General features: G+C 38.2%; 1 protein-coding gene across 8 annotated transcripts in view; it reads right to left on the minus strand.

Annotated features, from left to right (window-relative positions):
* ncam1a (neural cell adhesion molecule 1a) overlaps positions 1 to 15,735 on the minus strand; it is a 259,248-nt gene that overhangs the window by 17,228 nt on the left and 226,285 nt on the right. For 5 of the 8 annotated variants that reach the window (XM_036525000.1, XM_036524999.1, XM_036524998.1 and 2 more), the window contains 2 exons: positions 7,930 to 8,054; positions 7,543 to 7,723 (listed from right to left, as the gene is read on the minus strand). In XM_036525000.1, coding sequence (XP_036380893.1) covers positions 7,543 to 7,723; positions 7,930 to 8,054 — 306 coding nt within the window. Of the gene's footprint in view, positions 1 to 4,206; positions 4,390 to 7,542; positions 7,724 to 7,929; positions 8,055 to 15,735 lie in introns of those variants that run through there. The other 3 variants (XM_036525005.1, XM_036525004.1, XM_036525003.1) reach the window with 1 other exon arrangement.

Raw genomic sequence — 15,735 nt, forward strand, 5'->3', positions numbered from 1 at the left:
ACATACATATGAAATATATTAATTACTGACACTTTCACATATTTAAAGCACACAGGCCTCTTTTGTTAAATACACTGTCAATTTCAGTATTTTAATCATATAGCTACTCGACAATATGCAAAATGCATACAAGCACCTGCTTTAAAAGTGGCTATAATTCATATATTTTTACATGTATGATGTATACTGAGACAAATAATTAAAAATATAACATACATATTTTGCATTTCATACTCTACCATATGGTGAAATATACTTCTTTTTCATGAAAGGCAAGGGGAGAATGCCAAAATGAGAGATACGTGTACCAGGGGGAGGTTTGTAGCAGGCAATGACTAAATGAGGTGAAGAATGATGACCATGTGAGGCCAGACTGATGGGAACAAAGTGGGTAATTTGCTGAGTGGGCATTCAAGAAGATGAGCAAAGACACTACGGCTCTGTCATCTCAACAGTCCTCCAGGCAGCTGATGAAATGTATAATTATGTGTGATCTTTGTTATACATGTTTCAGCAAACAGCAAGCACACCAACCCCATCTAAGAGAACTTGACACTTAATAACTAGCAGCAACCAAAAAGTTTTGTAAAAAATGGCTCTAGAAACAGTATTTTTAGACATTTTTTCTTTCTTTTTTTAAATTGATTTGCACCACAAAATTGAGAATTGTGAACAGAAACAAATTCATATTCTATGTCCACATTCACTGTTCCCTCACCCAACACGGTGCCATCTGTAACAGCTGGCTTTAAAAGCCAGCAGTAGCAAATTTAAGATTGTTTTTATTCCAAGATCAAAATACTGACAGCTGTAAAGACCTAGACTGATTAAAAAGGAAACAGTTGTGCCTTCAGGCACTACATTGGTCCATGAGGAGTGGCCCCGACCTTCTTTTTATTGAGGCCCTGCTGGTGACGACACAAACATAGCTAATTAGGCTGGTCACAGCCTCTGCAGCTGAGCTGCCTTATTTTCTAAAGGTCGTAATATCACAGAGGCAGCTTCAGTGACACGAGGCAGACTGACAGCTTGTATCTATTATGGTCACAGCAAGGAAACTCAGAATAGCAGTATGCCATATGCCTGTGGGGCACCACCGCCACACTTGTCCTTCACTGTTTTTGTCTGCATTTTAACCACAGGTTCAACCAAATCAACTAAATAAAACAACACCATGCTTACTGTACACAGCTGCTGCAAATCATCCTATCATATATATATATATATATATATATATATATATATATATATATATATATATACACATATATATATATATAGACAAAAGTATTTGGCCACACCTGTTTTTCAGGGTTTGGGCTGGGCCCCTTATCTCCAGTGAAGGGCAATCTTAATACTTCAGCATACCAAGACATTTTGGACAATGCTATGCTTCCAACTTCGTGGCAACAGTTTGGGGAAGGCCCTTTTCTATTCCAACACAACTGTGCCCCAGTGCACAAAGCAAGGACTATAAAGACATGGTTTGACGAGTTGGGTGTGGAAGAACTTGACTGGCCCGCACAGAGCCCTGACCTCAACCCCATCGAGCACCTTTGGGATGAACTGGAACGGAGATTGCGAGCCAGGCCTTCTCGTTCAACATCAGTGCCTGACCTCATAAATGCTCTACAAAATGAATGGGCACAAATTCCCACAGAAACACTCTAAAATCTTGTGGAAAGCCTTCCAAGAAGAAGCTTGGAAGCTGTTACAACTGCAAAAGGGGGACCAACTCCATATTAAAGTATTTGCATTTGAATACAATGTCATTACAATGTAATGGTCAGGCATCTGAATACTTTTGTCCATATAGTGTGTGTATATATATATAAGAATTAATTATATAAGTTAATAACAACTATAATAATAATTAAATATAATAATTATATACATTTCTTATAATATATTAAAAAAAACACCAAAACAGATCAGAATGAGTAGAATACCTGTAACAATGGTTACTATTGTCATTTCAGAAATGGTGAAATTGTTTATTTTTACCAATTTAGGAATAGTTGGTTCTTTTAACAGTTATTTCAAGCACATGTGCAAAGGACAACAGAGCTTAAGTACAGGGACAGCAATTTTGTTTGTAGTCTAAAATGAGAATGAGCCAACTCTACAGATCCTTACAAACTGTAGAAGTGAATGTGAGAACCCCCATTATAGATGTACAGCAACCTAAACAACTAAGTAAAACAATGTTAAAACAACAGTTCAATACACAATGATAATTTGCTGATAGTTTGTGTCAATGTGAGGTTCAAAAGTAACACACTAGCTGACAAACAGTAGCTACACAAAATAACCACCTGGCTTACTGTCAGTACATGTAACTTTTCTGCTTTATGCTTATCAAAACTGGTTGACTCTCTTGTTTCCTCAAATATATGAAACAGGTAATATTTTAGATCATGTCTATATTGTATTTGATCTTTTTGCAGAATTAGCAAATTATACATTTATTTGTATATATTTATAAATCTTCTTATTTCCATGTGTTGACGTGCAGTGAAAACCAAGGCCTCTGTTTAATTTAAGTGCAATGCACCTAGAGAGCCAGCCAATTTTCTTGTACATTTTTATTAACAGCTATTGACAAACTCATGGGTATCATGAGTAAGGAAAAAACAGCCACCAGTGGTAAAACGTCAGGAGAAAGTCCATGGCAGTTAGAACGAAGCCAGTACACAGCATGCGATCTTGAGAATGATTTTGGGTTACCTGATAAAAAGTCAAACTCAATTTCTTTTAATTACCAGAATTCTATGTCAAAGAGCAATATTGACCCTTCAGTGCTGGTAATAGTTTCCTTATCTGGATCTGGACTTCAGATTACAGCAGCTTTCACTGTCATGGCCTTTATAAATAAAACGCAACTACAAAATGGTTTCACTGTCTAAACAAAACAAATACCGCTTACAGAAAATTACAGTTGGAGAGACCGTAATAATACAATGAAATTAAAAGCGAAATACTTTAAAGAGAATCCAAGCAATCTGATTGGCACATGCAAATCCAGGAGCAGGACTCCAGGTGCATCTCTTTATTACAGGACCTTCATAGTCAATCTAAAAATGTGAGCAGAGCAAATTTACCAGGGAACTCTTAACAGACACCAATCTGACTTTTATTTCTTTTTTTACATAGGTCTTCCATCACCCCTCAGGAGTCAGACTTTGGAACTCTCGCACCCCTCTTTAAATCCATTATTGAAGGGGGCGTCCAAAACATAAGACACTTTAATCCTTGAATTTACCAAGAAACAAACCGGAGTGACAATTCATCTTTGTGTGTACATTCCAGAGGCTGAATAGCCAACAGAAACAGGTTTCATATACCCGCTTTTTTAAATGTTAATGTCTCTACAGTTCTAGGTATTATTCTGTCCAAACAAACAAAGCAAAACATATCACTAAATCATGTTCTCTTAAAACCCACAATATCTACCATAAAGGGACATACTTGCACTGTATTTGCTTACAAAAATGATGTTACATAATCATAGTACAATATTGAAAATGATACTTTCAACATGTATCCTTTTGTTAATGAGTTGTAGCATTTCCATTAGAATACAGTTCATCTTCAGGTAAAAAGCAATGAAAAATAAGAAAAAAAGCCTGTTTTTAGTGTTGGGGGGAAACCCTTCAAAATAATTCTATACAGTACATTTGCCACAAAACATGATTTGAACCATTATTCCTTTTGTGTCAGCTGACAAGATTGTCCTTGCCCTTCATATACAGTTTAGTTAAAACAGTAGGCTGTGACACAGGACCATTAAAAGTCAAGATGAGGTGAGGAACATCAGACTCTCAACCAGAATTTAATCTAGAAGTAATCAAGACCCTGTCTTCTTTTTTTGTAACCCCTTCACTGAAAAAAACAAACAAAAAAAAGAAATAAGAAGAAATGATCATTTGCTCAGTGGAAACGGAAGACTAGAGAAAGTTGTGTCGAAACACACAGCTCTTTTTTCCTGTTCCCGAAGCTCTGCAGTGCATGGTTTAAGAGACATAATCAGACCATGTAACAGCATAATTTTACTTTTCTCTCTGAAAACAGCAGAACAAACTGGACTCTCAAATGCAGAAAAAAATAGCAAAAAAAAACATTCAGAATGACAACTACAGTACCACACACTTCACCTTCCCCCCACCCTCCCCACCCCTCGTTACAAGAAACTGGTATTTTGCTCCTTTTTGTCAGCACAAAGATCGAAAGGTGTACAAAAGAAACTGGCCGGCCACGGTATGAAAGGGCGGGCAGGCAGGCTCTCCTCTGTGTCTGACCGAGACCCAGTTTATGAGAGCAAGATTACAGTCAGCATAGAGAGGATGAGAGACACTACAGTGGACGTCACAGAGGAGCAGCCAAGGGTTGCTGATGACACAGATAATACAGCATAAAAACAGTCCACACAGCACAGGAGATACACAGTGATATTTCAAAGGAAAGGAAACATTTTAAACAATGACACAGAAAAAATAAATGCAAATTTGTGCGCATGGGTAATGTGATGGTCCAGTGGCATCCGAGATCACACATGAGGACAACACAAGGAGACACGGGGGGAGAGAGGGAGAGAAAAAGGGAGGACAGGGAGAGAGAAAAAAGAGAAGATAGAAAAATAGGTCATAAACACAGAAACATAAGTTTAGAAAAGGTAAATTGAAAGCAAAAAAATAAGTAAAGGAAAGTAGATTCAGGCTCAAGTTAGAGGAACGTAAGTTGTTTTTCAATGAAAGTATAAAGAAGAAAACAAAGTATAGTAAGTATAGCGAGTTAGAGGTGCAGCGAATGACACTGGGAGGACAGCAGGCCAAAGGTAAAAGGTCAGAAAAAAGGCCAAAGGTGTTATGGGAAATGTGAAGTTGGGAGATGCCAAAAATAGTAAAACAATTTTAAAAAGTAAATGAATTAAACTAAAGTAAATGAAAACATACAGGTCAACTTCCCTGATGGATCAATTGAAAAATTGATTAATTAAGATAATATGAAATGTAGACATTGATGTGGAGTAACAATTAACATCCAGGTGAAAACAGTGTGGTTTATTTAGGTCATATTTTTTCAAATGCTTAATACTTTTTAATAGGGTGCTATCTGGCTCATCTAGCTAATTGTCCACAGCAGGGAAGTTTGCCAAAGCAATCACAAACAATCCAAATGGGGGTAACAATATGCTGATGATCAAATGAATGAAGGAATGAATAAATGAATGGATGGATGAATTGCCCTGTATTGCTAAATACTGCATCAAAGTTAATTGCATGTTTTTAGAATAGCTTATCTCCATGTCACTCTTAGCTGGGGAGATCTGGACAGTAGAATTTAGTTGGAACTTGGAAGAATACTCAAGTCATGAGAGTACAGCAACTAATCTAAATGCCTGAAATTGTGATGTCAGGTGACTGAACACTCTTGTATGAGATTTTTTTTACTCTTGTTAAACCTTCCTTTAAAGATGCTGTAATATTAGTCATGCCCACCAGATTACAAAAAAACTTTACATCATTTGTACATGCTCATGTCTTGCTTATGAAAATGCTGCAGCTCCATAAAAGGACAATAAAAACTTTACAAGAGAATAGTTGTTTTTAGCCATCTTTACAGGGAACAGCTGTTGACGGCTTGTCAGTACAGATGTTACAGTAAAAGCTAGTGTGATATATATTTTAAGCAGGTCGACAGCTGTTGCTGCATTACTCAAGAAGCCAAATGATACAAGAAGAATACAGCTGCTCAAGGTGCATGGAAGTATTAAAAAAGGAAAAGGAACAGAAAAATTTGGATAACATCCATTTAAAGCTGCTGTGCCAGAATGATCATTGATCCAAACCTCCCACTGCTACAGTATGTGGCTGGTTCCCACCAAGCATATGAGAAAGCAGGTTCCTGTGCCATGCACTGGCAGAAGCCTGTTAAGTTTCAGTAGAGCATTAACACATAAACCCTGTACAAGCATTACCATGCAAGACCAGCGCGCTGCCTCCCTACTCGAGTGACCTGGATTCAGGTTGCTGCCATGTTTCAGGGAGCCTCTTGACTGCCTTTACAAGGGGCAGAGAGGCACCTATTGGTGCTTTTATCGGTAAGGAGGCAGCCCGTGTTCGAGTGCAAACTCTTTCAAGCACAAAACTGCCAACAGGACAGGGCATGAGGTGACTGTGGTGGCTGCAGAGGGAGGTAAAAGGTGTTTAGAGGGTGTGATAACCATGTGAAGTGGTATAGAACCCCACAGGATATAATACAGAGCACCACACTGTCAGCTATGCAACCCCACACAGTGTGGTGCATGACCAGGGCCCTGTGTTTTCAGTGACCGGGTATGCAATTCTGTTGAAATCTGCTCTAGATACATCAGTTGAAAACATAACAAAGTAAATGACCGAAAGGATTAGTTAAATAAGGACAGACCAATCAGAATGTATTGTGTACAATCCAGCACATTATTGCATTAACTGATTTGAATACAGAATTCTCACAATGTTAAGTCAGCATTTTAATGCATACAGCAATATCCACTTTGTGCAGAGTATTCAGATGTATATAACTTGAATTTGAACAAATGGTAATTTATCTTAAGACCATGATCAAAGATTGAGAATAGTTGAGCATTTTAAATCTATATGAAATTCCAAACAGAGGAAAAAATATATAAAAAGCCGTTGTCAATTTTCAATACAACTCAGTGGCACCAAGAGAGGCTTAACATGCTTAAATTTTCACTGCACAACATCAGCTTCAGAGATAAGAGCTGGTTAACTTATAAATTTGTACTCCATGGATCAGTGTGTAATTGTGTGTAATTAGTAATCATTTAATGACTAATTGAGATGAATTAGGTTCTGCAATGGGAAGATTGTTAATGATAACAGGTGGCTGCATGCAGAGGCTGTATAAACACCCTACCCCTGGGGGACTGGACCGCAGGCTATAAAACCCCACTCTAAAAATGCATGGCCCCACGTATAAACTCACAGGATGTGGTGCATAAGCCTGTATGCTGTGGCATGTAACCTCAAAAGGGGGAAAAATTCCTTAATTTCCAGCTCTGACGCTGAGAAAGTGCCTCATGGCCAGAGCCTGGAGAGAGAGGCTCAGAGATTGCAGACTGCAGCCGAGGCCTATGCAGACCTGCTTGTGCACCCCAATTAAAATACAATACAGCTGCAATAGGGTTCGCCTCATTCCTGCATAGTGTTCTGAGTTTGTCAATTCTGGTCCTTCCGGCTCTAAAACTCTCCATCAATCAGTCAATCAAATTTTATTTACAGTAGCACCCTTCGTAACAGGTTGATCACAGAGTGCTCGGTCTCGTTTACCAAGGATTGCTAGTATCAGCTTTTTGCGGAATGAAGGACGCTAAAATTTTGTAGAGGAGTATTCTGCTGGGGTGTCTGTTTGAGAGGAAGGGAAAATGGAGGAGTGTGTGTGTGTGTGTGTGTGTGTGTTTGGGGGGGGGGGGGGGTTGTGTCAGTGGCCCTGTTCTGTTGGCAGCATCTGTGTCTGCAGTGTTTGGGGGTTGGGTACCTGGGATGGTGGTGGGCTCAGGCGAAGTCCTTAAGGAGATGATGCCGGGCTGGGACTTCCCTTGCATGTTCTCCGCCACCACGTACACCTCGTACTCAGTGTTCCAGGCCAGGCCGCTCAGCACCACATACTCACTGCTGCTGGGCAGGCGGATCTCGGGCTTCCAGTCACGCACATGCTTCTGCGGGACACATGGAGCGGTGAGGGGCACTTAGTGCTAGCATCTCCCCACAGCTCCCTGATGGCACTGGAGTGTTTATCAGACCTTTTTTACTCTCATATATAAATCATCTACAAGACATTTGTTATCTCAAAAAGGGGGCAATCTAATTTAAAGGAAAATGTGGTCTGAGGCTGTTATGGTTTGATGCCAGCCCTCATACTCACAGCCTTGTATCTGACTAGGTAGTGTCGGATGGGTGATCCCCCATCATCCTGCTTGATCCAGTTGACTTTGAGAGCATTTCCTGTAGACTGCAACTTGGCCTCTAGTTTAGGGGGGCTGGGTTCCCCTGAGAAGAACACACCAGTGACAGAACGTTAGAACCTTTGGAGATCATTCATTTCCAACAACAGTTTCTGAACCTACACTCCTGTCATTAAAGAAATAGTTTTCAAACATTCTCTGAATTACCTGTACTTGTCCTTACCTTCAAATGCTGTAATACTAGTCTTACTGTTTTTTTAAACAGTTTCTTTGCCAGATTTGCTCTTGGTAATCTTACACAGATTATATAAAATCATACTCAACAGTGTTATAGTTTGACTGATGTCAGCAGTTAACTTCATCACAATCTGTTTTTGGTCTAGTAATATTTGTGTAGACTGTGTTCTGAAATGAGCAGAAGCCTTGTGAGGGATCCTACTGTTGTTTCCTAATCTGTCAGGTGGTCTTTCGAAGAAATGGAATCAACATCTGTTGTGCAGCTAAAAGTGTGAGGGTTTTGGGGTTGTGTTCTGCACGCCGTTTCTGTCCATCAGAGACATTGCTGCCCCCCCTGTCAGCGGAAGGGCTGAGGCTGCAAAAAAGCAAACCAGTCCTCCGGGAGGACCTCGTTATCGACTCTGACATGCTGATGAGAAGGCGCTAGAGCTAATTAGCTTCAGCATGCTCCTCGGACATGTCACTGAGTTACATTTAATCACATTACGGCGGCCGAGGGGGAACTAGCGGGGGGACAACAGGGGGGGTCTGGGTTTTAGCCATGTGTGGCTAGCACATTTACCGCTAGATGACGAATTAGTGCAGTAATTAGGTGTGCCTGGAGAGGCGACTTCCGCCCTTATCCACCCTAATCACAGAAAAGCCTACTGGAGGATAAGATGCTGGGAAGCCAAGGTTGCCACGCACCTCACTTCATCCACCAGTCTTTTCTGACTAATGAGCAAGCAGGCAACACATGTAACAGAAACAAATATAATTCTCTATGTCTGACTTCTAATGATCTGATCCCTCAGTAATGCTACATGCTACAAGTCTGAGAGGTGAAGAGGTTTTTGTTTTCTGCTCCTTATCTCTTCCACTATAAGTTAACACAATAGGCAATGTCCATATGCTTCTTTACAATGTATCCTGTTCTGTTGTTCCTAAAGGCAGTAAATAATACAACTGTGAAAAAAAGCCTTCATTAAATTCTGACACCATCAGAAAGCATTAGTATTAGCAACATGGTGAAACAACAACAAAAAAGCAATAGCCTCTGACAGTATTTCAGTGTTATCAATTATATTAAGTTTAACTTAATCATATAATTAACAACTGTTATGATCAATTTAACAAAAACATTTTTTAAAGATAATTATTAGAAGTTATTTCTGCCAATGCATCAGCTAAGCAATCTTGAGATGTAGCTAGTGCTGGAATAAAAAAAAAAGAGTTAGTGAAAAGGAAAGTGACAGTAAAACAGTATAAATAAATCTCTACATATAATTTTAGTCCAGTCATAAGCATCATTCCCAGTTAGGTGATGATTTCCCAGATACTGAGAGGGGGAAAAAAGCTATTAGGGTTATATATAAATTAGCGAGAGATACTAAAGAAGACATGCAGTGCTCTAACATGCAACATCATGATTATTCAATATGTAATGATTTTTTCCTGCTTAGTATAAATCCCACATATTTGAAATTTCTTTAATTAGCTTAATACATATGTTGAGTCCCATTTAGACCTGATTTTACCAATTTCAAGAAATTATCTGTCCCTGATTTTGGAACTATCAGACCAAGACAGGTTCATATGGAGGACCAATGTTACCTTCAGTTAGTTCAGCGCTTAACAACCGTTATTTACACTCTTAGTACTGTTGCTACAGATGTCATACATACAGTATACTTATTGAGACAAAAGGGGAATGGTTGAAGTCAATAGGCCCTGTAACAATGTCTGCTTCTCCTGACCTACGCTCTTTATTAGGTTTGGATGATATAAGGGTTATATGAAAACTCCCTGACAGGGAAACCTCTGTTCATTTTAACTCTTTGTTCTGTTTGGACATTCTGACTGAGTGTTGACTGTGCATGTTTATAGGCTTAAAGTGAGCTTTGTTATTGCTTACATTGATAAATATCCAGCTGTATAAATGGATAACATTGTAAAGAACTGTAACCTATGTAAGTCGCTTTGGATAAAAGCGTCTGCTAAATGAATAAATGTAAATGTAAATGTAAATTGATAGCCATATCCCTGTTGTCCTCAGCATTAGTTATAGCAGCTGGTTTGCTGGCTAAATTTATCAATGAAACTTGTAGATAGCCAACTGGCTGTTGGTTAAGCAGCCAGCATGAGTAAACTGATAATGTTAGTAAGCGAGCTAAATGACAAATAAAGAGTTTAAATTATAGTTTTTATCTATCTGTAAAGTTGGTGGGTGGGGAGCTGAATTCACTGTACGTCATCATTGGCTTGAGCATAGCATAATCATATACTTTTTGTCTGATGAAGGAGAAGGAGTTAATATCTCCTACTGGAATATTCATTCCATTCCATTACATTACATGCATTTAGCAGATGCTCTTATCCAGAGAGACTTCCATCACAATAGAACATAAGTGTATCCATTCAGTTTAAATGAGCAACAGTATCAGACCAGGCTAACAACACTCCCAGACCAGTCAGTGTGAGCATAACACTATTCAAGTCCTACAACAAACTAACTTCTGCACTCTGACAAAAGCCAAAATATTCAAGTACCCTTTGTGAAGTGAGTCTGTTTAAGGAATGTTCACCAAAACAAACTTGTTGTCCCCTTTTGAAATGGGCCTGTCCTGTTCTAGAACAGCCAATTAATTCAAAAGCAGGTGTAAAAGGGACTCCTTTTGGACCTTCAGCCAGGTTGACACAATTTTTTTGTGTCCACATCAATACATGTGAATAAGAGACATTTAAGGTGAAGAGGCAGGCATGCAAGACATGACACCAATAAAACACACATGCAGATACAGGAGAGAACCTTTCAGCCTGGACAGAGAAAGAAAGGGAGGAGTAAACAGGAAAAGGAAGTGAGAGAGAAAGAGCGCTAACTTGCATGCATGCTGTGTAAATACCACTGTTAGTCCGTAATAGCGGTCAAGGGTCCTGTAACGTCATACTTAAATGTATGTGGGTAAGAATTTTGCAAAATGAACAGAAGAACAAGGGAGCTGAAAACGTGATATGTGGATTGCTGATACTGATGGTCAGTGGTTTTGTCCCTCTAAAGGCTCTCTTTAAATGCTGACTGAAGGGGGTCCCACCACTGTGCTGGATCTGTCGGTGTGTGATGGTGGAAATAAGGGAAAATTCAGATAACCTTAACGTAATGTACAAAACAAAAAAAGACAAAGTAAATAATAGGAAAACACAGTAACTGAATCTAGAGGGCAACCACTTGCTTTGTTTGCAATTACTGTTCATTTTAACCTCTTGAAGAGTGGCTGCTTTTGTCATTTTTTTTTCACTCGTGTTATTACACACGGACCAAATGACAAGGTATTGAAGAAAACACACCTCTCAAAATGAGCTCGCTGAAATGTAAAGCATGCAGAAACAAGTCAAGTCAGGATTAAAGGTCATCTGTGAAGTGCTTCTGACTGTTTTGTTTTCTCTGCAATGCATGTAGCTTATTGCTACAGGATATACTCCCACATGTCCCTCTGTGACACACTACTACAAGAGAGGGAGACACATAAACTTATTTTCAATGTAATTAGTAATCATAATGACAGAATGCTGTCCACTGACAATGTTTAAAGCAATCCACACACAACAGCTGATTGTAATGGGAAATACTCAAGTGATGATTTCCTTAAAAAATCCATTTACATGAACAGCGGACAGTGAAATGAAATGGAAAATCAAAAGGGAATTTGTTAGGTGTGTTCTTCAGTGAGACATCGGCAACTATAATATATGATTATTAACTGTGTTGCTATGTCCTTTTTATGTCTTATGTTCTTATGTGATCTGGACTAATCAGAACAAAGAGTTTACCTTCTGTTCACCAGCGCGGACGACATCATCAGCACCATGCAAGAGCCACATGACAAAGTCACATGATACGCACGCACATGATTGGTTGAAAGGAAAGTGGAGTAGGTCACATGGAAAATACAAAAACAAAATAATAAAGAAATGATGAAAACATGGGCAAGGAACAAAATGACAAGAGAGTTAAACACCAAATCATCCAAACACATAAACAGAACAAAAACAAAACAAAGATAAATACACAACATAAATACTTTAAACACATTAAATACAACTGTAACATGGACAGCAGGGTAGATTCAATTAACATTTCAGATTTTCAGTCCATATTAGAAACTGCAACTACTAATAAAATTCAAAGACATTTTGAACAGGGAAACTGTATTGTCAGTTAGCCAGTAATGAATGAACCCCATCATTTCTAATTTACATTTATTCATTCTGTAACGTTCAGCATTTGTTAAAAACATCTTCACTAGAGTAACTTGAACTTTCATGAATGAAAAAAAATACTGCATACAATTGTGTTTGTGCTTTATACACCTTATTTTTGTGTGATTAAAATAATCACAGTATGACACTATTAATTTCCATTAATTACTGAGCTAAAATCTGAGTGCCATGGGACTTCCAAATGCTCCAGCCCATGGAGGCACAGGATAAGCAGATCACAGTATTTATGACTTCAAGGTAGAGCTTATGGCTACTAATGCACCACAAGACTACAGTGTGAGTGCAAAGGGAAAACAAATCTCAATCATGAGTCAAACTACTCTAATATGTGCAAGCATGGAAATGAATGGTGAACAAATATTCTGAACTGCAGTACTATCTCTGTAGTTTTGTGTGTGCTGACATAAACATATCAAGCAAGCTAGCTAAATAAATAAAACAATACAATTTAATTCAGCCTACTGTTCTGATACTTTGCCATATCATATTAAATTCCCTTTATTATCTTTTAACAAAATGCTTGGATAAAGGTCACTTAAGCATGGGGTTAAATAATGGAGTTCACCATTTAAGGCTTAATTTGGTTTTGTGAGTAGGTAAAATTTAAATAAGTAAATACGAAAATAAAATGGACTGCTCTGAAATTTCACAATGAATCCAACCCCATTTAAAACAGCATTTCCTCTGGCTGCAACTGACAAACCTGTTACAATTTTAAATGCCAGGGTGGTTAAAATGGAATGAGTAACCAGCTAAAATTACAAACCACAATAATAATAATAATAATAATAATAATAATAATAATAATAATAATAATAAACAGAGGAAACTCTGCAGTATTTACAATACTGATCATCGGAACGCTTAAGATAATGGCACACACATGCATTACCTAAGCATGGCATGTGAACATCAAACTACACTCACAACAAGCCCCGGCTGAAGAAAGCATTGACAAGCAGTTGCACATGTGTACATGTGATATATTTACAGTCCATTAACACACACCACCCTTGGAATAAAGGTCATTACAACATGTGATTTTATCCTGTAACTGTCAGTCTGTGGCACGCTGTACCACCATAGTGCCTGCAGAAAAAGTTAAACCCCCCCACACACCCAAGCTAAGGACATTTTGTAGGACGCCAACAAAACCACATTTACTCTGTGAGTGGCCTTCACTTGCAAATTCTGTTGTCTCTGACACATGAGAAATAGTATGTTGTAACATCAGAATAGTCAATTGTCACTGCTAAGTAATATTACTAGGCATGCATGATGATATCGGCACGACTTCTGGAGGGGCGTGAGACCATTTTTAAAAAACGTTTAAAATAAAGAAGACAGTCTGCGATTGCCGAGCTCGTGCTTTGGGACTTGAACGGAGGTCCTAATGGTTTCCATCGACCCCTAGCTAAGTTTCTGACCCTGGGAGGATGCTAGCTGTGTGCTGCTAAGCTTTTCTCTGCTTTTAGAGGGGACGTGAGAAAAATTTTAAATAACGCGGCTCCGGAAGCAGAGACGGCAATGGGAAATAAGACAGCCCGCGATCGCCTAGTTCCTGCTTTGCGACTCAAACAGAGGGCATAATTTTTGTATTTGTACACTTACACAATGACACTGGACAGCGAATAACGTTTTCTGTAACTTTACTGTGTCTCTGCTCATTCAAAAAAAAAAATACACACATATATATATATATATATATATATATATATATATATATATATATCACTCGGTATCGGCAATCGGACAAAATGAGTTTGAAAATATTGGCATATCGAATATTGACAAAAATCCAATATTGTGCATCCCTAAATATTACTATTACTATTATAACAGATTATTTGATAGCCAAAAGGAAATGCATTAACTTGCTCCTACATGTACTATCACCTTGATAAGAGAATGTATGATTGTGACTAGATGTAAAACAGCATACTTACTCCTGTTGCTCTGTAAATAAAGACACAATTGTACACCACTCCTATCACACTATTCAGCCATACTTCACAACTAAAGGTATGATAAGAAACAATTACAACTTTGTTGCACTTCACAAAATAAACCTAAAAAGTAGCAACACCAAATATTAACATCAGAGAAACTGTAACAGAATTCATGTCATTTTTTTCATTCAACCATTTTTTTTTCATTTAGTATGACTTATTTTACTTGCAGTTTACAAACAGGTAACCCACTTGCAGTTTGTATAACATCTAGGTCAGAAAGTAAATTGTGTGAGACACTGTGGACACATATTCAAACATTAAACAATAAATCAGAATTATTTTTAAAGTAAACCATTTTAAACTACTAATTTAACTGTTATCATATTTGAGAACCTAACTGCTATATTTTCAAAATAAGTCACACTTACTTAACTCAAAAACTTAACTCAAAAACAGTGTAACATCACGAAATGATAGTTTACAGGCGACTTTAATGTGCATATGGAATAATGAACATGGCCCTTTCAGAACAGCATTTTTGTCCATCATTGAACCTATTGGACTCTATCAAGCTGTGGATAAAACCACACATTACCGTAACCATACTCTAAATCTGGTCCTCACATATGGAGCTGATATTAACCAGGTAGAAATTATGGCACACAATCCCGTGTTATCAGACCACTATCTCATCTCTTTCAAGTTACCACTAACGTGCTTCACATACTTGGAGCCCAAATCCTCTTCTAGGCGCACATTTTCTTCATTTACAGCTAATGCTTTTATCGATGAGCTCCCTAGATCATACAACCTGTACAATGAAACCTCCTCTAGTCTATGTTCAAACCCTAGTGTAACTGAAATAAATCTACTCACAGACAGTATGGACTCTACTTAAAACTCTCGACGACGTTGCTCCTCTCAAAAGGAATAAAATCATAGAAAAAAAGCTGGCACCTTGGTACAATGATAATACGTGTACTTTCAAACAAGCTACGTGAAAACTCAAAAGAAAATGGCGCTCCACCAAATTACAAGTTTTTTTTCCCTGGCACGGAAGGTAAGTCTCATAACCTATAAGCATCCTCTCATAGCTGCCAGATCCAAATATTTCTCTACCCTTATTGAGAAAAATAAGGACAATCCTAAGTATCTGTATCGCCAGATTAACTAAGAGTCCTGCATCAGTTAACCCTAACATGCCAGCTATTTATAGTAGCAATGACTTCATGAACTTCTTTGATAGTAAAATCATAAAGATAAGAGAGACAATACAAACATTTTCATCGACTTCTGCCTCCTGCCTGGCCAGTCCCGTCC

This window comes from Megalops cyprinoides, chromosome 3 (assembly GCF_013368585.1).
Source record: "Megalops cyprinoides isolate fMegCyp1 chromosome 3, fMegCyp1.pri, whole genome shotgun sequence".
Classification (NCBI taxonomy): Eukaryota; Metazoa; Chordata; class Actinopteri; order Elopiformes; family Megalopidae; genus Megalops; species Megalops cyprinoides.